The sequence below is a fragment of the Protomyctophum bolini genome, assembly GCF_963924005.1.
Source record: "Protomyctophum bolini genome assembly, chromosome: 13".
NCBI classification, from domain to species: domain Eukaryota; kingdom Metazoa; phylum Chordata; class Actinopteri; order Myctophiformes; family Myctophidae; genus Protomyctophum; species Protomyctophum bolini.
The window spans coordinates 15044474-15071426 of NC_137874.1; the positions used below are offsets into that span (position 1 = coordinate 15044474).

At 41.4% G+C, this 26953-nt stretch overlaps 2 protein-coding genes across 3 annotated transcripts; both read right to left on the minus strand.

Annotated features, from left to right (window-relative positions):
- Window positions 1–206: 206 nt before the first annotated feature.
- nsrp1 (nuclear speckle splicing regulatory protein 1) lies at window positions 207–9543 on the minus strand. Of its 2 annotated transcripts, XM_080780857.1 has the most exons (9): window positions 8988–9543; window positions 7551–7644; window positions 7176–7232; window positions 6929–7057; window positions 5459–5518; window positions 4881–4994; window positions 3573–3780; window positions 1377–1479; window positions 207–1262 (listed from the first exon to the last, which is right to left on the minus strand). In XM_080780857.1, the coding sequence occupies exons 1-9, from the start codon at window positions 9053–9055 to the stop codon at window positions 326–328; spliced, it is 1770 nt and encodes a 589-aa protein (XP_080636983.1). In that variant the 5' UTR covers window positions 9056–9543; the 3' UTR covers window positions 207–325. The 2 variants fall into 2 exon arrangements, with proteins under 2 accessions (XP_080636983.1, XP_080636984.1); XM_080780858.1 differs by lacking the exons at window positions 4881–4994; window positions 5459–5518 and having other exon boundaries at window positions 8988–9538.
- Window positions 9544–14995: 5452 nt separating this feature from the next.
- Window positions 14996–24559, minus strand: LOC308327538 (calpain-1 catalytic subunit-like). Its single transcript, XM_080781059.1, has 21 exons — window positions 24479–24559; window positions 23920–24168; window positions 23627–23714; window positions 23343–23458; window positions 23057–23190; window positions 22622–22814; window positions 22442–22516; window positions 21870–21955; window positions 21598–21669; window positions 21248–21405; window positions 20548–20705; window positions 19995–20197; window positions 18885–18951; window positions 18428–18487; window positions 18191–18248; window positions 18037–18092; window positions 17777–17845; window positions 17431–17509; window positions 16751–16864; window positions 15702–15754; window positions 14996–15571 (listed from the first exon to the last, which is right to left on the minus strand). Exons 2-21 carry the CDS (start codon window positions 24157–24159, stop codon window positions 15545–15547), a joined length of 2106 nt encoding a protein of 701 aa, XP_080637185.1. The 5' UTR covers window positions 24160–24168; window positions 24479–24559; the 3' UTR covers window positions 14996–15544.
- Window positions 24560–26953: the final 2394 nt, after the last annotated feature.

Genomic DNA, 26953 nt, shown 5'->3' on the forward strand with positions numbered 1-26953 from the left:
CGCACCGTCATTCAACAAAATATAAATGAGGCTGACTAAGTTTGCAAATAAAGGCCCAGGCGTTTATACGGACATTATTATTTGGAAGAGGCGTTTATTACATAAAATGGTGTCAGACCTCAGGCTGTTATTAGGTAGTGGACGGCTATGAGAGTAAGGGCTACTATTTGGAAATAAACAGTGCATGCACAACCACACACGCACACAATGTAAATTTATTTTTATTTAATTTTCCATTATTTTCCAATTTGCCCCGGCCTTGTGCCAGCCCCCACTTTGAAAACCTGTGCTTTAATTGAATCTGTGTGGTAGTGTCCATCCAGCCTCAGTCCTCCTCCTTCTCAACGTAGGCCTTGCTCCCTGCGCGTGACATCTGTCTGGCTAGATAACGATCTCTTGCCGAGCTCACAGTCTGATCGCTGCTACGCTTGGCAAACTTATCCACTCTCTCCTCTTCTTCTACTCTCTCTTTCTCCACACTGTCGTCTTCTGCCTTCTTTCCCTTCTCCACACTGTCGTCTTCTGCCTTCTTTCCCTTCTCCACACTGTCGTCTTCTGCCTTCTTTCCCTTCTCCACACTGTCCTCTTCTATCTTTTTTCCCTTCTCCACACTGTCCTCTTCTCCCTTCTTCACTCCCTCGCCTGCCACCTCTATCCTCTGCGTGACTCTCTTCTCCTTCTCCAAGTCTATCTTCTTCGTATCTGTCAGCGCCGTCTTCTCCAAGTCCTTCCTACTCTCTTTCGCCTTGTCCCTCCCCTTCCCTTTGTCCTCTTCCGAGTCTCGCCTCTTTTCCCTCTCTCTTTCTTTGGGACTCCGTTCTCTCCTTCCTTGCCTGTCCTCTCTCTCCGCTTCCTTCCTTCCCCTACTTCTGTCATCCTCTCTGTCCCTTTCTTTCCTCCTGTCCTTGTCGTCTCTCCTCGCACCGTGCCTGTCGTCTCTTTCTCGGTCTCTATCTCTGTGTCGGTCTCTCTCCTTCTCACGGTTTTTGTCCCTCCCTCTATCTCTTTCGCGGTCTCTGTGGCTCCTCTTCTCTCTTTCCCTGTCCTCGTCTTCTCCGCTCCCTGATGCGGGTGACCTCTGTCTATAGTGGCGTTTGGAGAGTGTGGAGGCGGTCCCAGGCTTGCTGAAGGCAGCCTTCTGATCCTGCCCTTCGTCGCTGTCGCTGTGTGAACTGGGGCCGTGGTCACCGGAGGCTGGCAATGTAGGTGACGGAAGAGGCGACGTTCTCTCAGTGATGTCTGCAACCTTGGAGCTCGGATTTCTACGGAAGTCATGAACGACGGATTCAAATTAGAAAGGAAAAAGGATGCCTATGTATATGATTGGATCATAGTGAATTGTATCAAATTGTTGCTTCAATGAGGTATTGACTGACTTCACAACCGAGCGGTCTGGTATCTCCTCTTCTCCGACGGTCTGATTCAGCAGGTGTCTGTAGAAGCCACTTAAGTCCTTCTGTTTCTTCACATCCAGGGCAGCTGATGATGGCAGACAGAAAGACAGGCTTTATTGTCGGCTAAACAGCACAGCAAGGTTGATGTCTGAATTTAGTTTGTGAATCAATCTTTTCCCCAGGGACTAACTTCAGCTAGTCTTGTAAAGTAAATCCACGCTTTAAAAAGCAACGTAATTTTCACACAAAATAACGGTATGCAATGATATTTAGCATGTTGGGCCTAGCAGCTGTACTGTACTGGAATAAACTTAATTAAATCATTTCCTTGAAAACAATATATATATATATATATATATATATATTGCGAGTTATAGTCAACTAGCCCTTACCCGTTGTGAGATATTTGCCCCCCTCTTGTGGCCGTGGGGGGGGTACTGCGCCCGGTGCGTTTTTAATTCAGTAATAAATATTGCATCCTTTGGTATTCTTCTCCTGATAAACTACACGGTTTGCACACATCTCACCATGCACAACGGCGACAGGTAGCCTGTCCACACATGGACCGCTACTTTGCATTCATATTCATGTCATATTGACAGTACAATACCCATTTTTGCATTTTTTAATCCACTAATAAATTCATTATAAATCATTAATGTGTCAAATTGGAAAAAGGGCTCCATTAAGACCTCCATATAATTATGGTCCATGCCTGTGTGAAAAGTGGGAGTGATTGGGCCAGCCAATGTTGAGATAAAGCGCTGTCAGGGACATTCAGACAGACATTCGCTGAATTTTAGTAGTATATATAATATATGATGATAGATGATAGATGATGATGATGATGATGATGATGATGATGATGATGATGATGATGATGATGATGATGATGATGATGATGATGATGATGATGATGATGATGATGATGATGATGATGATGATGATGATGATGATGATGATGATGATGATGATGATGATGATGATGATGATGATGATGATGATGATGATGATGATGATGATGATGATGATGATGATGATGATGATGATGATGATGATGATGATGATGATGATGATGATGATGATGATGATGATGATGATGATGATGATGATGATGATGATGATGATGATGATGATGATGATGATGATGATGATGATGATGATGATGATGATGATGATGATGATGATGATGATGATGATGATGATGATGATGATGATGATGATGATGATGATGATGATGATGATGATGATGATGATGATGATGATGATGATGATGATGATGATGATGATGATGATGATGATGATGATGATGATGATGATGATGATGATGATGATGATGATGATGATGATGATGATGATGATGATGATGATGATGATGATGATGATGATGATGATGATGATGATGATGATGATGATGATGATGATGATGATGATGATGATGATGATGATGATGATGATGATGATGATGATGATGATGATGATGATGATGATGATGATGATGATGATGATGATGATGATGATGATGATGATGATGATGATGATGATGATGATGATGATGATGATGATGATGATGATGATGATGATGATGATGATGATGATGATGATGATGATGATGATGATGATGATGATGATGATGATGATGATGATGATGATGATGATGATGATGATGATGATGATGATGATGATGATGATGATGATGATGATGATGATGATGATGATGATGATGATGATGATGATGATGATGATGATGATGATGATGATGATGATGATGATGATGATGATGATGATGATGATGATGATGATATATAGTCAGACCATCGGTATGGTCCTTTAATATTTTCGGTTGGATAATTTCCAAAGCATTTGCGTAATATTAGATTTTAGTTAGTTAGTTAGTTAGTAATAGCAACATAGGTTTTTCAGAAAACTATTTATATTTAAAACAGTGGTTCTCAAAAATAGCAGATCTACAAGCATACAAGCGTGTCACTTTGTACCGCACTGCAAGCCTGTACATCTGCTATTTTCTAACAGGGAGGGGTGAGGAGGTCCGTGGTCAAATATATATAAATTATAACATTTATAATATATATAAATATATTGGCACGAAAACGTTTGAGAACTACTGGTTTAGAAGGCATTTGTAGAATCTGGTATTAATGGGTTACGTCAATTGACCTTCCATTGCAGCCTCTCTCTTCTCCTTCTCCAGCTCCTCCTTCCTCTCCTGCAGTTTCTGCCTGTAGGCAGACGTGACGTAGGCCTCCTTATCGGCAAACTGCTCCCCCTCGGTCTCCCTCTCCTTCTGGATCTTCCTGTCATCCCTCCGTTCCTGTTCTTTCTTTCTGTCTTCTACTGCTTTCATCAGCTGATTAATGTACTTTGGCTGTGTGACAAGAGACAAGATAAAACATATCTGCCATTAGCTTAGTGCCTTCGTGCAACACCGTCTAGTGTTAGAGTAGCGAATGTGTTCCGGTGTTACGTCCCAGAAGTGGCTCTTCTGCTGTACTACAAGTATGCACCTAGGGCCCTATCTTGCGCCACCCTGAACTTATTTGGCATTGTTTACTATTTTGAAAAACAACAAAAAGAATTGTTCAACTAGCCGATCTACATCGACACATTGTAGATCAGCTATTTGAACTATTTTAAAGGGGTTTTCAAAATAGTAAAAATGGCAAATAAGTTTAGGGATAAGGTATAGATATAGGTATAGATATAGCCACTAGTCAATCTTTCCCCATAGACAGTGAATGACAGTCTCATTAACATCGAATGAGTGTTTTTTGCATGGCTGATTCATTTTCACTATCGTTTCAATGCCTGTGTCAACAGTTAGACAATACAGATCATTTTCCATTTCTAATTCAATCTTTAAAATGTTTTACACAGTGCAATCGGCAGTGTGCAGGCTGCTTGTCGAACTTGAGACAGAAATATTGTGCATTTATGTAAATGATGCATCCACCCATTCACACACACACTTTACACTGATGGCAGAGGAAACCATGCAAGGCACCAACATAGCCTGGAAACCAGACAAATCTGTGCCCTCGGCAGATTAGTCTGGCCACGCTCGGTTGTGTTTTGATTTCCCTGCCCCTGAAGTTGTGTACCAATGAGGGCCCAGTATGCAAATATGGTTTATCAGAGAGGTATTTTTTTTTAATTTGCCCCATGGAAAAGAAAGTTCTACACATAGATTCCCGCAGACAGGAGCTATTTAACCACATGATGAATCTCGGAATCCCTAATCTGCGCATGTCATACAATAATAGAACAGCTCTACAAATATTAGTCTGGCCATGCCAGGCTAATATGGTACCGAGCACTATGGCAGCAAGTATAGTGTGATACGGGACCAGAAAGATAGACTTTGAAACCAGAAAGATGGGACATTAGGATACCATGGGGAATTTTGATTCCTAGGTACACAGGTAGTACAGCCACAAATCCTCAATGGGACTTTAGTTTTTCACATACCGCCCTAGGAGGAACAAAACACGACCAAAATTGCTTCTGATCTGCAACAGATATTCTTCCATCTTGCACTCCTTTGCCTGAGCTGCCACTGACCCCTGCCTGCTGCTGATCCAGCTAAAATAAACATAACAAAAAGTACCAGCTCAGTACATCTTTTAAAATAACAGTAACATATGCTGAAGTCATTTAGAATAGATCGTAAAGAAAATATCCGTGGCATGATGCAATATACTGTACAGTACCACGGCCTCTTGTACCTTATGGCTTCATTTTATAATTCATTGGTTCTCAAAATGGTGTGAATATAGCATCACAATCATTTGAACCACTTTTATACTTATTCTTTTATACTTTGTCTATTCCAAAATAGCAGATATGCAAGCTCATAGCACTGAAGCACTCCACTTTGTGCTGCGATTTGGGCTTGTAAATCTGCAATTGTTCCTGCTTCTGGGGGTCCCTGGCACAAAATATTTTTGAGATGGGGGTACGACTACGCGGTCAAATATACATCAACTTGGGAGTCCTTGGCACAACGTTTGAGAACTACACTGCTATAATGTATAATTCTCACTTACCTCTCCACTTTCTACAAACTGTTCCTGCTCACTGCCTATCACCTGTTGGGGCAGTTGTTCCTGCTGAGTTAACGACACAGTAAGTTATTTTCCAAAAAATAAAATACTTTCATATTATGTGTTGAGTGAAGAAGCCGAGTGGTGCAATTCAACAATGACATTTCCTATGGCTAGCTAAGCTGAAGACGTTCACAAAGAGATAAGATGTTAGCCAACATCAATACTGTCTGATAGATCACACACACACACACACACACACACACACACACACACACACACACACACACACACACACACACACGCTGTTGGCTGGCTGAAGGGAGTTGTCAGTGAGAATGGAAACCACTTAAACATAAACCCTATATACTCCGTAGACCGAGGCCCCCAGTGCCTGGTCCCCTGCTCTTCACCATTATACATCCTTCCCCTTGGACAGATGCTCCGCCATCATGGCCTTCAATTTCACCGATATGACGACACACAACTTTACCACGACCATCACCACAGCCACCCACTCCACCACATGCCTCACAGACATAAAAACCTGGATGCAAAATAACTTTCAAACTCAACAATAAATCACAAATCATCATCATTGGCCCCAACTCCCTTACCCGCTCCACTCAGGACTTCTCACTTAACATCGATGGCTCCCTTGTCAAAACCTCCACCCACATCAACAACCTTGGTGTCATTTTTGACCCCATTCCTTTCCCACGTGAACCACAGCCTTCTTCCACCTTAAGAACATTGCACGTCCCCCCCCCCCCCTGAAATTCACTGGCGCCAGAACACTCATCTACTGCAACAACATCCCACCAGCTCCAAAGCCCTCAATAGACTCCAATATGTTCAAAACTCAGCTGCCCGCCTGCTCACCAGTACCCGCTCCAGAGACCATATCACACCAGTCCTCCACGACCTCCACTGGCTGCCTGTCAAACAAAGAATCCACTTTAAAATGTTGCTCACCACCTACAAGGCACTCCGTCCACACAGCCTGGCTTCCCCTACCTGTCTGACCTGCTCCAGCTGCATGTCCCGTCTCGTTCCCTCAGGTCCAGTGATGGCGATCTCCTTGAGGTCCCCGGGACCAGGCTCCGAACCGGGGGCAACAAGGCTGTCTCTGTGGCTGCCGCCGCCACAAACACGTCAGAGAAGCCCCCTTTGCCGTGTTGTTGCTTTTAATACTTTTTTCTTCATTTTTCCCCAAATACAGTTTTTCCCTCGACCCCACACACACATTTAAAGTGACTTTGAGTGCTATATAAATTTCAGGAATTATTATTATTATGACATGCCTAGGCATGTACACAGTGCACACCGTGTGTCCCCTGCCCTCCATAAATTACGCTCCTGGGATACCATTTGAAAAGGATGCAGGCCCAATACTAGCAACTGATCATATTGAAGCAAGTAAATGACCAGGTGACTGCTGGGTTTACATGTTACCGTTCAATTGGACTTCACCTTTTTCTCCGCTCCCCCTAGAACTTTTTTGTTGCTCTCCAGCCTCTTTTGCTGAATGTCATCATACACGGCATCATAGTCGTACACAGTGCTGTCCTGTTCCAAGGCCTTGTGCATCTCCAAGCGAGTCTGATGTAGGGACAGAGAGAAGAGAACATGAAGGCCGCAGAAACATTGGCTAATGTTTGATAATCATTAGATCCAAAATGGTTGCCTGCACTTTGCACAGTACTCCATCCGACTGTACCTGCTTCATCATCCTCTTCTTCACAGCCTCTTTCTGTAGACTCTCTCCCACTGAGGTCTGTATGAACACAAAGCATCAAATGCTAAATACACCTTCAGTCAGTCTATTTGGGCTGTCGCCACCCAATAACATGCTATCTGGAGGGGCTTGACGAATACAAAAGGTTGGGGGTTGAGGAAATACTATATTCAATATAGGATATTAGCTACAAACGCATACAGTATATCCTCCACTGAATAACTATAATACAGAAATAAAAAACGGACAAAACTAGGGAACAAAAAAACCTAGCCTGCAGGGGGAAAAAAGAAAAACGCATTGAAAACAACTATTTCTAATGCACCTACTATTTTATTAAAAAAATACTGTGACTACCTCATCATCAGAGTCATCACCAAACACTGAAGGTCTCTGCAATAGGTTTGGAGCCTTAGATGTTACCTTCTTCTGGGACAAGAGCAGCCCATACCTGTGGAGAAGATCCAACACACATGGAATAGACTAGAGCATTGTTTCTATAGAGCATTGTAGAGGACCAATTTGTATGGGTACAGGGGATTATGTACTTGTGACCCTTTATTCGTTTCCTACATAAAGCATATACTGTAAAACAATAACAGAAAGAAAGAAAACATCAAGCAATGAGTTAGAAGACAATTCCAACATCATTTTTTAGAAGTACTGTAATTCACAAATAAAAAGGAAAAATCTAATAATTTCCATCAATAAATAAGAAAAACGTTTAAGAAGCTGAAAATAGCAGATCTACAACCTTGACATGATATCAGCCTGTGGCTGTGACTGTTCCTGTTGGCGGATGACTCGGGTACATTCTACATAGTTACTGGGAATACAATTTTCAATCAATCAATCAAACACAAACGGCATGAATTGTGAGCTTGCAGATCTGCTATTTTCACTAGTTTGGGTCCTGGGAATTCTTGAGCTACTTTTCAAGGACACCCACTTTGACACGCATCAGGCCACGGACCCCCCCTCATCGATACTTTATTATTATCTCCTGGACCCTAATCTACACTGCAAAATTCTCAGTGCTAATTTAACTCTGATGGTGTAATATAGTGTACATTTGTAATTAGTAGTTACACACCCAAAAGGGTCTATTTGGTTCCCAACTATAAATCAAGTCCCCAGCTCTATGAATATTCATATATTTCATAGAGATTATTTGATAGAGAAGGACAAATTTGGCAAAGTTCTGTCTGCATCAATCTTGTCACCTGCTTCACTTGTACCTTCATATACCAGGCAATACAGAGAACCACAACCAAACCACATAATTCAAATTGGGTTAAATAACAACAGATTCTCATGCAAGCAAATATAAATACAAATAAGTCTACAAATAGTCTACATACATCTGCAGTTGTGAATTTGTGATACTAATGGGACGGAATATTACTTGGTATTAGGGCGTAATTTTGCATATCAGTTGAAAACATTGCTTTACTGACAATCCTGTTGACTTTGGGTGGATCTTTATTTGTTTAAATAAAAAAATGCATATGCATGTTATTTCTAATTGTCATTTTTAATTCAGAATACTCTGAACCTCTTTGTTGATCACAACCGTTAACATAATTTATTAATTACCGGTATGCTATTGGCGCACGTACTTGACGATTAATAATCAAGCAAACGCGGTAGCAATAAGTAAATCGACCGACACGGTCCCAGCCCATCATCATTACACAATATCTGTGCATTAATTGCATAGCTTTCGTTACGATCGATCGAGCTACACGTCTCCACAACGACGGTATCTTATATCCGCAACTGCAACATACTTACTGTTTACTGGGGAACGCCATGTTGCTCTGAGTCTTCTGACTGGATCCAAAAACGGCACATTCGAACATAAATACAAAACAAGCCTGTCATACAGCGGGACAGAATCACAGAACTACGGGTTGTATTCAGTGTTCGCTGTTCGGTTCATATTAAATATTTATTTGAAAGGCCTGCACTAAATATCTGACCACTGTTGTCCGTTAATTCATTTTTATTTGATTGACACACGCTTTGGTCACTTTATCGCGAAAGTGCAAATGTGTGCAGCAGCAGTGCGAGAGCGGACTTTTTTCGCAGAGCTTTTTCGACCAAGTGGGCGTGGTTTAACCAGTCATAATAAAATCATATAACCACGGTGGTTATATGATTAAACCTAACCTTTAACATGTCCTTAACCTCACACAAACTATGCCTAAACCTAACCTTAACCCTAACCTCACAAACCCAAACCCAGGCTCGTCTTCTCTTCTTTAACAAAGATGGCGAAAAGCAGGTACGCCCATACCTACACTACAGTACAGTGAGTACACTGGTACAGAACCTCACAGAATAACCTAAAAAAAACACGCCCACCTGGACGAAAGCTCTGTTAAAAGGCAGTCCCGCAGCGAGAGAGAGCCACGTTCTTGGGTTCTTTGGTGTGTTTTTTATGCCCAGGTGGGCGTAGTCTGGTTTTAAGATTAGGATAAAAACTGGATAAAAGTAGTCTCTCCACTCCGTCAAGAGGGCGCTGTTTTTCCTTTATTTCTGGGGATAAAAGTAAGCCAAATACTGTTTTTTTGTTTTCATTGCATTGTAGGAATTGTTGTTCATGTAAGTGAGATGCCAGAAGAACAAAAGTCATGCTGGTAACAGGATAGGTGGACCGTGGGCACAAAGGAGTTATTTGGTGAAGAAATAGGAAAATGTTTTTAAGTAGTAGCCTAAAGTATATACATGATGCTATGAAGATGCTTAGGCTAAACAATCGCTAATTAACATTAATATTTCTACAGTACAAATTGCAATAAAACCTTTTTATCCATCATGAGAAGTTGAAGGATACAATTAAGTCTGATCATGATGAACCGCAAACGTGCATGTTCACATCAAAGCCTACTACTTTATAAGGCCATTTTTCAAATATTAGATTTTTGAGTGGTGCAACCACTCCCTTACAGAGCTATGTGTGTGGCTGGCTGGCTGGCTGGCTGGGTGCCTGGGTATGAGCACGAAAATAGCATGGTTGTTTTTCACCACCTATGCGCAACCTAACACACACACAAACACACAAGCACAAATTAACTGTATATGCTTTCGGGTGTGCCAGTACAGTACAGTGACTACAGTACAGTAGAGGGTACAGTAGAGGGACCCCCACACGGTAACTCTGTCATTTCTCAACAGTTTCGGATGTGAGGCGGCTCACCGGTATTGGCCCGGCCCCCTGGGCGTGTTCCTGGGAGTCTGGATGTTCCGGGGACCCCCACTCTCATTTCTCTACCGTTTCGGACGTGCAGCTCACCGGGAACCGGGCCGGCACCCTGGCTGTGGTGCTGTGGGTCTGGAACTTCCTGGGACCCCCCCGGGGACCCCCACACCACTCACTTCACACAGGTGTGATTTTTGTTTCACATTTTGGACAAACTAGCCAATTTGACATCAAGGTGCCCAGATGTAGTTTATAGCGCCCACCTATCCTGTATCCTGACCGACTATAGTGCTTGTGCTTGTTGAGATTAGATAGAGCCTACAGTGAGAGGCAAATGCCAGACAGACAAGCTGGTTCCGCTGCCGCTGCAAAACATAATAATATCTGAAGCGACGCACTATAGCCTCTCAATGGCATCCAACAACAGCCTCACGTCACGTCATGAGGGGAATGATGCAGGAGATTCAGGGCCTCATTGAGAAGATGGAGCACATGATAGCACTCTCTCCCCTATTGCAGAGCCCAAGGACAGAGACATATAAAAGAGGCTTTATGATCACGGAGGGTAAAATGAAAAGACAGGACAGGGAAATCACAAATCCAAACAGAGCACAAAAAGAGCATGGCTGGCTGGAAGCACAAAAATACCACATAACCACTAAATGGCCATTCTGCACATTTAATTCATTTAATTTTTTCATTTTTATGACATGCCCAAAATAGGTCGCTAGAGTTTAAAGGATAATTCCATGCTAGAATGCTTTCTTATCTTTCTTACCTTTCTTTGTAGTTGTTACGTCCCCACCAAAGAGGTCCAGGTGTTTTTTTGTGCAAAAACTCCTTATTGGCTATTTTCCCTACCATAAGCCCTCAATTAATTGCATTGCATTGAATGGGAATTGAATGGGGCTATGGGGTGTTATGCTAGTTCGCTTATTTCCATCGAAAGAAGTAGTAAAGTGTGCCGCTTGGGATATTATTTACATTATGAAGAGAGGATATATACAAAGAAATTATATATATATATTTTTTGAAGTATTCAATACCATGTATTAAGGTAATACAGTCTAGGTGAAGTTGGGCCAAAATACATGGACTTCTATGGGGCTATGGGTTTTTCTAAACCCAGTGAGAGCGCCACAACAGGCCATTATATGAACTTTCATTTCCTTAGTGGCTTCACAAAATATCCGTCTGACTGCCCCCCTGGTCCTGAACCGTCTAAGTCTCCCTGTATACAGCCACAACTGCGCTTTCATGCACAGCTCCAACTTGGTGATTAAGTTTGCAGCTCACTTTGTCTTTAACCAGCCAAAATTCTCAAATGTCTCCCCCTCCATTGGCTCCCAAAGGTATGGCACTCCCATATCTTGCAAGTTTGATTGGACCCTACAAACCCTTCCATGCACACAGATCAGCCGACGCAGGATGGAAGAATGATGGAAGAATGAAAAAAAGCAAACCCTCAGTCTTCACATGATAACACACAGGACATGATCATAAAACTGGCTTTAGGTTTTTGATAGACAGGGGGAGATCTGGCTCGTTTTGAAACAGCAGCTTGTTATCAAAATTCCACCTGTTTATCAGTAGGTGGTGGCATAGCATTGTGAAATGGAGCTTTAAAGGCCATGTTCCTACAACACAATTAATGAAACTGCTGCCGACCTCACATCTTGATCGATCCATGACATGGCTTGATCATTCAAAGTTGAACACATAGCTCTATATTGTATTTTACTATGAATGACATTATAGTCCTCCTTAGATCTGTCCAACTTGTATTATAGGATACTAGATGATAGTCTACAAGTCAGCAATGAGTAAACACTATGGATGGAGTTGGGCATCGTGCTGTTGTGTATTTAGACTATGTTGGAGATAGGTCTGTAGCCTAAACCAGGGATACTCAAATAGATTTACCTGTGGGCCACATTACAAAAATGGCAAGGGGCCAGTAGATAAAATTACGACATTAATGATACTTGATAACTTCTCTCTTTCAATTGCTTTATTTTCGCAAAATGTATCAAAGTACAATGTGCATGCACACAATATGTAAATAAATAAATGTGTTACATTTTCTTGCATAAACACAAAGAGCTGTTTCCATAACTGCACAAATTATTGCACATAACATGAGTAGCTGTTATAATAACATAATAACATAACATGAGTAGCTCTTTGCCTGCCTGCCTGCCTGCCTGTCTGTCTGTCTGTCCATGAGTAGTTATTTGTCTGTCTGTCAATGAGTAGCTGTCTTACTGTCTGCCTGTCTATGAGTAGCTGTCTGCCTGCCTGTCCATGAGTAGCTGTCTGTCTGCCTGTCTGAGTAGCTGTCTGCCTGCCTGCCTAATTGTCCATGAGTAGCTGTCTGTCTGCCTGTCTATGAGTAGCTGTCTGCCTGCCTGCCTAATTGTCCATGAGTAGCTGTCTGTCTGCCTGTCTATGAGTAGCTGTCTGCCTTCCTGCCTGTCCAATTGTCCATGAGTAGCTGTCTGTCTGTCTATGAGTAGCTGTCTGCCTGCCTGCCCAATTGTCTATGAGTAGCTGTCTGTCTGTCTATGAGTAGCTGTCTGCCTTCCTGCCTGTCCAATTGTCCATGAGTAGCTGTCTGTCTGTCTATGAGTAGCTGTCTGCCTTCCTGCCTGTCCAATTGTCCATGAGTAGCTGTCTGCCTGCCTGTCCAATTCTCCATGAGTAGCTGTCTGTCTGCCTGTCTATGAGTAGCTGTCTGTCTGTCTATGAGTAGCAGTCTGCCTTCCTGCCTGTCCAATTGTCCATGAGTAGCTGTCTGTCTATGAGTAGCTGTCTGCCTTCCTGCCTGTCCAATTGTCCATGAGTAGCTGTCTGCCTGCCTGTCCAATTCTCCATGAGTAGCTGTCTGTCTGCCTGTCTATGAGTAGCTGTCTGACTGCCTGCCTGTCCAATTCTCCATGAGTAGCTGTCTGTCTGTCTGCCTGTCTATGAGTAGCTGTCTGCCTGCCTGCCAGCCAGCAAGTTGGTTAACAGAAAATAAATTGTTATGGCTGAGTAAAATAAAATACAATAAACACAATTTGCCTGAAAATAGATTACCCAGCTATGACCTTTTTCATGAAAAAAAATGAGTAGTGATATGGCTGACTGAGTAAAATAAAACAATCTACCTGAAAATAGATAGCTATAAGTGAAGAGCAATTTCCGCAATTACCATTTCCGCAATTTCCTCAATTTCCATTTCCGCAATTTCCTCAATTTCCATTTCCGCAATTTCCGCAATTTCCATTTCCACCATTTCCGCAATTTCCGCAATTACCATTTCCACCATTTCCGCAATTACAATTTCCGCAATTTCCATTTCCGCAATTTCCATTTCCATTTCCAACTATTAATGGCAGCTGGGTTTCATTATGTCAGGGAATAGGGATACACAGTATATGTCTTTCATTTGCATTGCATCGCCCCCCCCCCCCAAGCTTTTATTTTCGTTCGAGTAATAGTACAACTCTAATAGTATTACTTATAATAATGTAATTAAAGATAACTTATTTATTTTTATTTCATTTTCCAGATTTTTTTTTCTTCTTTTTTTTAGATTTTCATTGGTGGGCCAGTCATAATGGTCCCGCGGGCCTGATGTGGCCCGCGGGCCTGAGGTTGAGTATCACTGGCCTAAACTATAGATAAACCATGTTCCGAGTGGCCACTGTAGTTCATCTCCTTGGATCCATTAAATCACACCTCAACTTCTTTCTGTTAGGATTTCCAGTTATGAAGTGGTTAAGACTTTTCTCACATGCACAAAGCTTCCTGACTCATGGAACCTGCATGGCAAAAGCTTGCACTAGACTACACATTGTTGTGTTGGCCCATTTAATGTCTGGGTTTCCGAGGCTAGCCCATTTGCAATCTGAATGAGAACCCAAATAGACTGGCCCTGCAAGTTATATTACAGTGGACTACTGTTCAAAGTGACCAGAGGTGTTGGTCCACTGTGCACTAAAGCTTCCTGAGCACAGGGACTTCACCCTTCCAGCTCATTTATGGAATAAAGATGAGAACAAAACTATCCAAAGTCGCAAAGAAACAGATACACATGATGAAACATACACTGTTGCCTGCCAAGAGACATGATACTGCACCCAGGAAGCCTTGTGCACGTGAGAAACCCTGTACAAGTCAAGAAAGGAAGGTCCAAGTTCAGTGAGCCAGCAGAAAGGACTTCACAGCTAAGCACTGTACTGACTAAATGGTAAGACTGGGTGGGAAGCTTTGCACCTGTATTCCAGGCCAGGAGAGGGCACTATAGGACTGCTACTGCTGGATGATAGATGTACAGTGGAGAGAGAAAGGAAACATGGAGGGATAGAAAGGGACTCACATGCAGCAAATGACCCGGAATCAAACTGAGGGCTTATCTGCCCCCTCAGTAACGCATTAGAGCACGCGCCCTAACAACTCAACTATCGGGTAGCCATTAGCCAAAATACTTCTAATGAAGAGTTTGGAGAACCAACTGTTGAACCCTCTAGCTGTTGCCAGCAAACAGAATTCATTCAGGCAACCCAAACGACATTCAGTCAAAGATGAGACAGAGAGACAGACAGATGTTGATGTGCGATTTAATGGGTCCAAGGAGATCAACAGTGGAAACTCAGAGCATTGTTTGTATAGTTTACAGACCCATCCCAAACATGATAGTGAATACAGAACAGCATGATGTCCATAGTGTTTACTCAATGCTGACTTGGAAGCTACAGTATATGCTATCACTCTGGTATCCTAAGTAGTAGGCTAATACAAGAAGATGCAGGAGAAATCAGAGGGGCATTGACTTAAATTATGTCATGCATAGAAAAAGACAATAGAGCCTTAGCAGTGAAATTCAATGATTGAGATAAAATCCCCTAATAGCTTATGCATGTGCAGATATTAGAACTGAATATATAAGTTAAACAACATAGTCAAGATATAATCAGTGCTAAAATGTTGACCATGCAGAAGCGTCCGACCGAGTGAACATGGATAGTATCGAGATGTACGGTAATATTTCTCTGTGATTTGATAGTTCAGAACAAAAAGATAACCACAATGAACAAAGCCATATATAGTTCCACGTTTTCCTCCACTCTTCGTGCTCTCATGTACTGTCAGAGCTATATCCCTACATAAACATGAAGTCAGCTGCAAACTGAAACAAAGGAGAGTTATTAGTCAAGATCATTATTTACAGTCATTCACATCATTGATTTATTTTGCCTTAGTAACAGGCCTGTGTATTTTATATATAGATGACGCATCATGACGGTAATCAAACTTACTTCATTCCAATCCATGGTTATGAACCCATCTGAGGACTTATCATTGAATTTTTCTGTAATTCAATCAAATCACATATATCATCATCATTTTTAAGTGCACTGGATTTGGCTACCAAAAGCAATATTGAAATTAGATTCCTTTTTTTTAACCAAGGCAAAGACAATTTACCTACAAACTGCAGTTGCATTTAAATAATATCAAATTTACATATTAAATACAGAATGGTGAAGGTAATTTACATATTAAATACAGAATGGTGAAGGTAATTTACATATTAAATACAGAATGGTGAAGGTAATTTACATATTAAATACAGAATGGTGAAGGTAATTTACATATTAAATACAGAATGGTGAAGGTAATTTACATATTAAATACAGAATGGTGAAGGTAATTTACATATTAAATACAGAATGGTGGAGTATATATTTGTCACAGCAGCCTCTTTGTACCAATATGGAGTCACTTTAATCTACTTTGTGTTTTGAAAACCAGCAGTGGTGGAAAGTAACTAAGTATATTTACTCATGTAATGTACAATTTTGAGGTGGCATACTGGAGTATTTCCAATCTTCAGTACTTTTACTTCTACTCCATTACATCTCAAAGGCAATTATTGTACAACAATTATTTGAGAACTTATTAGTTACTTTATTTTGTAGATTTTGATTACTATTACAAAACGTACAGTAACCACTTTACATATGTATACATTTTCGGCCATTTGAAAATCGCCGATCAACAAGCTCTGAGCTCACAATGCCTCGCGATGCAATGCGCATTGTGAGCTATTTTCAAAAGATATTTACACATTTTATACATTTGAAAACGTGTAAATATGGGACCTTCTGCATTAGGTATACTTTTGGTACCCTAAATACATTTTGATACCAATACTTTCGTAAATTCTGAATTCCAGACTTGTACTTTTCTCCACCACAGCGTGATTGGCTGCGTGCCTGTCTGTGTCACTCTGTGTCTCTCTGTGATTGGCTGCGTGCCTGTCTGTGTCACTGTGATTGGCTGCGTGCCTGTCTGTGTCACTCACTCGCCAAGTTGTCTATGCGGAGCATGAGGGTGAGGAAGTCCACAAGAGAGATGGAGGCGTCCCCCTGCAGCAAGCTGTGCTGCAGCCACACCATGTTCTCATCCAGCTCTATGTCTGCAGGGGGAGAATGCATGGGGAAAGAAAGCACGCAGTATATATACAATGCAATATACCAAGATTATATATGCACATGCACATTTGATTTGATGATGCTCTTGAATCTATTTTATTCTCTTCCTCTTCCGTATTTTGTATAATTATTCTACTGGTGTTGTTAATTATCTCTATGCTGTCTCATTGTCTGAAGGAAGCCAAACCAAAATAAGTTTTACTCTTATGTACCTGTACACAATATGTAACAATAAAGTACAACCTACCATGAGTAGAAGTATAAAGTGCTTTCCCTGATTCTTCACTACTCGTCATGCTATCATTGCTGTCAGGCAGAAACCTATTATCTCCATATTTAAAATTTGGTGTGTTTTTATTTTATTAATTATTTTCCCGTAAAACAAAAGTAGCAGATATGCAAGACTGAAACACGGCGCGAGCTGCACTACGTGGCGCATTTTGAGCATGTAGATCTGCTACTTATGATATTTTTGAATTTGAATCCTGATAAGTAACTGTTTTTGGACACATGAGGTTTCCACCCGACAGAGGTCACAGATTGACCTTACCTGCAGCCTGGACTGCCCTTTTCAACTCGGCGAATTCCAGAGTTCCTGTTTTGGAGACGTTTGATCGATTGAAGATTTTCTGGAAAAAAATCAGAAATACAAAAAGTGAAAGGTTTTAGAAAGTTCGCAAATACACTGTGGATATTACAAAACTCCTGTTTCATATAGCGGTAGTTGTTTAGATGTGTTACTGTTTGCATATACACATCTAAACACTGGGGTTCAGGCACAGACTTATGCTGGTGTCAATCGATCAATCTATCGATCAATCAATCAATCAATCAATCAATCAATCAATCAATTAATAAAATGTTTTATTTGTTTTGTTGCTAATTTTATACTTTACCTTGAAGTCTTCAAACTTGCTCCAGAGAGTTGAGAATTCTTTGAAGGTCATTCTCCCCATTCGGTCAGCCTTAATTACATTAAGGATGTTTCATGTAAACCATACAGTATGAGAAAAAAACAACAGCTAAAAACTGTGGAATGATTAAATAAATATAGTCAAACATTAGCAATTTGTAAAATAACTACAAATTAAAATAATAACCTAAGTACATGCAGCTACACTAAATGAGTTGAAACATGAAAACGACCGAAGGATACATCCACCACACTGATCATGGTCCGACAGGCGCTCCAATCAAATAAGTCACTGCCGCCTGTGAAAGTAACAACAGACGGACAATAAAGAGAGCTGCATCCCCAGCAGGTGATGTTCAGGACAGGAAGTAGCCTAATGGCAGATTAACTGACTCACCCTTGGCAATTGTTTCGTTGAGGAGCTTCCGCAGCTGCCAAGCATTCAGCTCCCCATTCTGATCCCAAGCAAGGACAGGAGGGACGGAAGGTCAATGTGTGTATTGACCCCATGGGACAGGAGGGACAGAAAACAGAAAATGCGGCTTACGAGGGGCACCACAGACAGACAAGTGAATGCGTGAGACGGATTGAGGGAGGGAGGGATGGTCATAGAGACGGGAAAAAGATCACTCACCTGATCAGCATAAGTCTTGAATATGTCGTAGACCGAAGACTTTTCAGCTGGGACAACAGGCTTTAGAGCAAAATGAAAATATTATCAGGTCATACCACGACCTGGAGATTGTACGTTAAAATCAGGGGGGCAGTCAGACAGATATTTTGTGAAGCCACTAAGGAAATCGGGACTTCCTGAAAGTTCATATAATGGCCTGTTGTGGCGCTGTCATTGGGCCCAAAAAAACCCATATCTCCATAGAGGTCCATGTATTTGGGCCCAACTTCACCTAGACTGTATTACCTTAATAAACATGGTCATGAATACTTTCTGCTTCCAGTCACTAGTTTAAAGTCTCATTTCTCATGTCATAATATTCTTTTTGGAAAATTATGGTCAAATCATATTTTTTACAGTCTATGGTTAAAATGCTAAATCATAGCTAGTATCCAGCACCATTCACTTTATTTTATACCTTGGGAGGGGTAGGCAGAATGAGGTGGTCTTCATCATCATGATCATCTTCACCTTCATGGTGTGGCCTGCATTTACAGAGGAAGAGATTTGTTTTGAACTTTTTGAAAATTACTGGCACTTGACTTTAAATTTTCTGACAGAAGCCTAGTAGGCCTACTACACAGTACACACTAATATACTGTGTATAGTAGTAGTGAAATCTCGTCTAGCTAAGCAGCTTTATTGGAGCCAAAATGTTGCCTGATAAAAAAAAAAGATATCCTCTAAAGTCTAAATTGGTTCTGCTTAATATGAAACGGTATAATGCCTATAGTTTAGCGTCACAATTTAGTTTCCCTTGACGTGAAAACAATTTCACTATTTCAGGTACATTTTGCAAACAGCAGATGTGTTGTTTTAGTTTTCCGGTTGTCTCATGCTGTCTGACATCTTTTGTATCAGTGTTAATTCTGACAGCAAATTTTGATTTAGTTATAGTCATTTGAATAGAATGTAATTTAGTCATATTTCAGTCATCTTAAATCGCGCTGCATGAAATTACTTGTCTTTTTGTTCTCCTGGATCTCTTATCCACTAGGCCCTCCCTAACATTATTGTCTAGTAGTAGTTTTCATTTGGTGATGACATGTCAATATATTTAGTCTTAGTTTGAATACCAAACAGGTCGCCTATGTACCAACTCGCCCCGGGCGTAAAGCCGGCGGAACTGCTCAGCCTGGTATTCCTAAAGTAACCTACCTAAGTAAACAATGCTTAAACGGTTAAACCTAACCATATTCCTATTTACCTTAACCTCAGTTAAACTATGCCTAAAACTAACTATATTCCTAAACTTAACCCTCAGTGGAACATGTGTGTCGAATTTGAAGTTGGTGGGGCGAACGGTTCTTGAGTTACATGGATTACAGACGTACGTTCACAGTACACACACACAGAGACTTGGTGCAATTATAATTAGAAGATTATAGCGGTTAATTTGTATTGGTGGTGGGGAGGGGGGCGGAGCGGGGGTCGCGAGACATGGCAAAAGCCTTTACGGGGGTCCCCAGCCAAAAACGTTGAGAACCCCGCCTGTTCTAGTCGACAAAATGAACCCTGGGGCACTTACTCAATGGACGTCTCTGTCTTGGTGTAGACGGAGAGGACAAACTTTCCGGGGGCGTAGGCTTTCATGATGGATGGGACAACCACATATTCTCCAGGCTTCAGACTGTGCTGCTCGATCAAGTCTCTCTCATAGCCATAGAGTTGGATTCTCTTCAGAGGCGAGTTTCTCCTGAAGAACTCTCTCTCAATGCGTCCCGCTTTTGTCTGGATGGAATGATAGGAAATTATTCAATTTAGTCGACAACGACTTTGTCATTGATGTTGATGAACTTAGTTTTCACTATGAAATTGAGTGTTTCTTTGTGAAGCGTTACTTACCCCAGCAGGCAGCTGTTGAATTTAATGTAAAAAAAGAAAAGAAACAGTGTCAAAGTCCAAGTATAGTTTCACCAGCAATTGTCAAATCCGATTCTGTCATAATCAGTGCTATGTCTAGATTTTATTTAAATTTCCTTTGGAGATTATAAACATTGATTACACAAATCAGTCATGTAACCTAAGGCAGTGAGATAGGACTTCAGTAGTACACCAGTTGACGTGATGAAACCACCCACCTCAAAGACAGTGATTCCAATTGGTCTGAGTCTTTCGTCGTTGCGATAGCGTTGAGTGGGAATTTGCATCAGAGACAGCAGGACATTCTTGTCTTCCTTCTCCTCCTCGTCTATTTCTGTCACGGTGATGCGAAACTGAGGATTCGTCGAGAAGGTTGCTAGAGGTCAAGGGGGAAAAAGGTTTTTTTAAAACACAAGTGCTGTTGTTCTGTTCTGCCATCCAACATCTCAGATGTACACACTTGTTTTGGGTTGAATCGGATGCGATGGAGATAGTTGAGAGAGTTGAACCAGGAAGTTGACACACTCCAATCAGCTTGAGCCAAAATATCAAAAGTTGCTTTGGTCAGGTAACCTTTGTTGGCAGGCTTTCTCAGAAAGGAGAAAGCCAGGAACAAGGATTATGATTTCTGCATCATGTCCAGCATGTTCTAATTGGACTGTCAAGTTGTCAAAAGAAAATAGATGATACTGCTAACAATTTAAGACGACACTTAAGTATTACACGTTTGGGCAAATGAGTATTGGCTCTTACAGTATCTATATATTACGATGTCTTCCTTTTTGTTGATTTCGCTGTGCAAACTGTTAAACAGCCCGATACACTTATACAAGAATATGGGGGACCTGCGGGATCATGCCTATAGGTCAAATATATTGTACCTACAGTAGGTTAAGGTTAATAAATGACTTCACTTACAGTTACTGAGGCTGCCCCCTGCAGTTCTCCCTGATACCCATTCTCCATCATAGATCATAACCTTCCACTGGGTGATCACGTCACCGTCTATGAAGTTGGGGTTCTCACAGCAGATGGTCAGGATTTGAAAGTGTTGACAGAAATCCTCCAACTCCATCCTGACAGACCCGCGCGCGCGCACACACACACACAGACGACAGATTACAAAACAATAAAAAACCACATAAACATACATATGATTTATTGCAACAAAGGAAACACCAATAATTATGCTTATTTGAAACTATAAAAATGATAGAATGTGTTTATTGCACGCTTTAACGCATCATAAAATGACATTGATATTTTACCAAAACTCTCCATCGTCTCTCTTCACACATTTAGCCCTATCCTCAGAGCTGACGCGGTCCCACCAACTTGACCTGCACACAAGAATAAAACAGTTATTGAGAAAGCATGCATGACTGTGAACACTGTCCAATGTTTACATGCGGTAATTAGATATATTATTAGTTATTTTATTTATGGAACTATTCTTTACACCAGTGGTTCTCAGCCGTTTCAGGCTGTCTAGTTGTGCAACATGCTGCATTGAGTTTTCGTTTGCATTTGTTTTACTTACTTGTCACTCCATTTTCCATTCCATTCCTTCTCTCCCCAAGGATTCATCACTCGCACAAGCCTCACTTTGGACCTGCCATCTTGAACCTACAAATGTACATTTTCAGACAAATCACTCACCTTTGTCAGCATTTAGTTTTTCCTTTCTTTCTTTCAATTGTAAACCTTCCTGTATCATGGGATTGATCATATTGATGCTCTGAAAATCGAACCTGGAACCTTCGGATTCCAAGATGACTGTTTTACCTCCTGATCCACTGCTGCCCCTTGTCCCTTTCATATCACTACTAATGCCTTCTGATGATATCAAGCCAATCTAGCATAGCCAGACGACCAGACATCTCTTATCTTTACATTTGGGGACGTATCAATTAAATCCATGGGCTAGAACCAGTGCTATAACAAACCTACGCCCAGTGCTTTGAAAACCAATACTGATACCGTCCAAAAGTCTTTGCATACGTTCTTTAATTATTTTTTTCTGGTTACACAAGACTAATATCCAGCAAGTATGTTCCTTTTCAAGTTTCATCCTTTCTGAACTGAATACATGCATGTATACATAGAATGTACCTCAGTTACTGCTGTGATAGAGTAGGCGTGTGCGTCCACAATGCCACTGTCTGCCACGGTATTCACGATTGTATCCTGGAACACACAAGCACCATGTTCACTATTCTGTAGAAATGACAGGTTTTTAATGTCGCATTTTGACTTAGTGGAAAGATAGAAAGAGAGAAGAGGAATCGTTACCCCTTTCTGGGCAGTGCCGGAGCAAATCATAGATTTGCATTTGGTGGCTCTGGTCAGCTGACCCCACAGCACCTCATCATGGTTTCTGTCGTGGACCTCCTTGAGTTTGTACGTCATGTGCACGCCCCCAGAGAAGTCCTTGAAGGCCTCTGATGGAAGGCCAGCGTTCATGTCTGAGTACGAACCACACACCCTGCCACAAACATAAAGCAGAGTGGTCATGTCACAGGTGTCATGATGACACGGGCACTGCACAGCTGGTGCACAGCTGGTGCACAGCTGGTGCATGTTGTGCACGTAAAGCTCACAAAGTTTAAGGTAAAGATCACAAGTAGCAATGTGAAAGTACACTATTGGGGATCATCGGTCCAAAAACCCAACATACTTTACTGATTACCGTTGTCACATTAACACATTAACAGTAGGTCAACATACTTGGCATAGGCCTTCTCCAGCAGAGGGACCCAGAACTCATTCCTGGTTTTGGCAGACACGGACAGAAGCTCCCTTTGGAACGTCGGAAGGTAATCATCAATGACGACATCCACCCACTTTCCAAACCTCCAGAACTGGCATGGGGAGGAGAGGAGACGTTTGTTTCATATTAATCACAGCTGTCTCCGGCACAAATTACTTTGTCATACTTTGTCAAATATGTCATGTCAATAGAGACAGGTTTACATCATGCAGTCAGATCAAACTTAAATGCTTATTATTTTACCCTGAAATGAAAGATTCCTGCATAATCCTCAAAGTCTTGTTCAGTGGGTACAACTTGCACCATCAAATCTTTCTGGAATGTTAGCGATGCAATTGCAGCCAAAAACCAGCAGTTACCTATAGTGAATGAGAGACAAACTATATTCACACTATTCCCTTTCACTGCAACCACGTGTGACTTATTACACGTATTAACATCCACAGCTATTTGTAGTACATATGACATTATTTTACACGATACAGTGAGCATGAATGAATACTTTGGAAATCAGAAGATTTGCTTACCAACTTTTCCTTGAGCAAAGTCAAATCTTGAGGCACTTTCAACAAAGAAAGAAGGCTCCAACCTGCCATTTTGAGCTTTCAGAATGTCCTGCACCAACACACAAATACACTCATGAGAGCAGCATCACTACAAATTAATGCATTTTAGTCAACCCTCATAAAATATATTATTACGTGCAGCTAATACATCGCCAGCATTTCCCTATTGGATGCTGGACAATTAGCATTACAAAAAAGCAGTAACTACCAAATTCCAGTAACAATAATAATAATAAGAAGAAATGCCTATTTACAGAGGGTCTGAGCCATTCCACTCTGCTCCTCACTGAACGGGGCAGATCAGACAGGTTACCAAGAGACGTGTAATCAGGTGGGAAGGTGCCGTCCACAAAAAGCCTCCCTCTCCTGAGGAAGGTTTGTTTCAGTTGCCCAAAGTCCTGGTTGTTGAACTTCTGTGGCTTGGATGGGCTTCCTACACTGCCATCCTGGTAGCGCAGGTTGATGATATCAGTGCACGTTCCGGTTTCAGACATGCTGGATAACTACGAAGAGAAGAGAAGAGAAGAGAAGAGAAGAGAAGAGAAGAAGGTACAATCTCACAGGTGAGAGTCTAAAACATCATGCCACGGTTAACTGCACATGTGATCAAATGAAACTGAGATCAAACGAAACAGTAAAGTGAGACTGTCCCAAGAAAATCTTCACATTATGAGCTATATTTGCACCCATAAAATGGTTGTAGATACCTGTCAGATATGTATCACGGTAGTACTACTATAGACAGTGTCAGATATATATTACGGTAGTACTACTATAGAGTCGACATTGTCAGATGTAGACATTGATATTTACCTGTCAGATGTACAGTATAGTAGACACTGTCAGGTGGCTGCAACCGACTGCTGCTCGTACAGAGTAACCTCGGTGTTGCCCAGGCAGGTGAGGTCTAAACGGCAGCTGAGCCACGATTTATACCCCTGTGATGTTATGTAAAGTATCCCATTCAGACCCACCCCCCGAAACCGCTGAAATGTGACCTTTTTCAGGAGGTTGGGTCGGGACAATAGAACACTGGAGGCCTATTTATGACATTGCATTCTTGCCATAAATCTCTGACAGTGAAAAGCCACTTCACTTTTAATTGCATGTTTATTCTGTCATATCCCTGTCACTCAGTGCCAACACATACTGTCATGTCAGAGAAAAGGGGACTGGCCTCAATAATAATTCATTCAGTACATCGGTTGGTGACAGCAAAATTGCTATGTCATAGCTATCATCTGCTAATCTAGCCTGCGGTGATGATGCTCTCTATTGTGTTGCCATAGCAGGTAGGAAGAAGGCATCAAGTTATTATCGTCACTGTCGGGTGGAAACCTCATATCTCCATATTTCGTTTTTGATGGTCGCCAGCTAGCCCCTCCTATGCACAGCTGTGTCTGTGTCTGTAGCACGGAATGTGATGATTTTATTGGCTGAGCACGGAACGTGATGACGTATGATGATAAGAGAGCCCCTCACTTCACACGGGTGTGATTTTTTAATAGATCAATGACATTGGTCACACTAACTAAGCCCTATATTATATTAACTTTTGTTCTTCTCATAGTATATCATGCACAGCATACATCTGTTGCTATGCTCACACACATTTAATCTTATCTCAGGCACCATGTAAATATGTAGATATATTTGTATTAACTGTTTTTCTTGATTAATCTCCTTTTCCCCCCTCCTTTCCCCCCCACAGCCAAGTCTATGGACTTTGAGGATATTACAATATTTGATAAGAGCACTAATTACATAAATCGTTTTCCAGCCAAGTCTATGGACTTTATAATGTTTGTTTATAGGGCACTAAATGACGATGTAAGACGTTCTTTTCTGTGGATAACTTTCAGTTGCACTTGCTATAGGAAATAATATCCTATAAAGTTTAATTCGATTTGGCATTTGGATTGTACTGTATGCTATACACTCTTATTACACCTTGTCAAACAAGCCCAGGTTTTATACAAACCGACTAACGGTAATTACAGTGCTAAAAGAACCTGCAGACAAAGAGGATCATTATTTCGTGCACACCTGCAAAGTGGTGAGATCTTCTTTCTGGAACAGGTCTTGTCACATCACAGATCATTCTCAGGAGTAAGTTCTATAGCCTAGATGCTCATCTGGTAGGAGAATTTTTTTTGCCCTGAGAGCAAATTCCTGTACATGTTATGTAAGTGCAATATCGGGAGCAGCTAAGTTCAGTTTCTTGATCAAGGACACTTTGACGCTAACTCAGGGGACACCCTGGATTGAACCGGCAACTGAGCACCTGATCCACTGCCGTCCGTCTAATTATATAACTTTTAATATATATACAATTATACACACACACACACACACACACACACACACACACACACACACACACACACACACACACACACACACACACACACACACACACACACACCTCTAGAGCAACGTTGAAGGGATTCACTCCGTCTTGCTCAAGATCCCTCATAGCAAGGATTGAACCCTCAAATGCCTCCACGACATAACTGACACACTCAACAGACATTTATCGAGTTTCAAACCCATAAACATAAACTATGGCATTCATGAGTGTGACTGCAGGGCCCTTGGAATGTTCCTGACAGTTCACTCCCAAAATGTTCCCCATCGGGGGCTATGTGAGACCGGGCCCACACATGAAGAGATGGATACTTCTGTAAACCTTTAGGACCCACCTGGACCGTGATTTGACATACTTACTTGTTCGTTATGCAGACACACAGTTATTTTCTGTTTGTACGGCATATTACAGGACAGGTGTGCTCTTGCTGGGAATTGGGTCAGATCACGCAGCAGCCTTCTCATCAGTGACTCCTCTGTGTCTCAGTGGACAAACAAAAACAGGTGACAAATTAAAGGAGAAACATGAATAAGTGGCTGTATTTACATGGACAGATATTTTCCAAATGTATTCAGAATGTCTGCTCATTCAGAATAAAAATGCTCATGTAAACATCATATTCCATTCCGGTCTGACCCGAAATAAATTTCATTCGGGTTTGGACTGTTTGAATTGGGATATATTTACCATATCAACACCACAAGGCCACTGAGAGTTTGGAATACATTCATTATTTTACACGTGTCTTCCCTTACTAGTAGTAGCATTGAATTAATGCTTTGTTCATGTAAACGAATGAGGAACGAGGAATATTTTATTCAGATTCCATGTAAACAGTTCAATATGAATCTGTTTGGAATTAATTCATTCTGAATTAACAAATAATTGTCCATCCAGGTTGCCAGTTCGAACCCGGGATC

Coding starts and splice junctions, on each gene's coding strand:
- nsrp1 (XM_080780857.1), bottom strand. CDS start 9,055: ATGTTCGAATGTGCCGTTTTTGGATCCAGTCAGAAGACTCAGAGCAAC. Junction 7,645..8,987: donor ATGGCGTTCCCCAGTAAACA/GTAAGTATGTTG, acceptor TCTTCTCCACAG/GTATGGGCTGCTCTTGTCCC. Junction 5,519..6,928: donor TAGGGGGAGCGGAGAAAAAG/GTGAAGTCCAAT, acceptor TTAACTCAGCAG/GAACAACTGCCCCAACAGGT.
- LOC308327538 (XM_080781059.1), bottom strand. CDS start 24,159: ATGTCTGAAACCGGAACGTGCACTGATATCATCAACCTGCGCTACCAG. Junction 22,517..22,621: donor CCGGCACTGCCCAGAAAGGG/GTAACGATTCCT, acceptor TGTGTGTTCCAG/GATACAATCGTGAATACCGT. Junction 17,510..17,776: donor GCAAGTTTGAAGACTTCAAG/GTAAAGTATAAA, acceptor ATTTTTTTCCAG/AAAATCTTCAATCGATCAAA.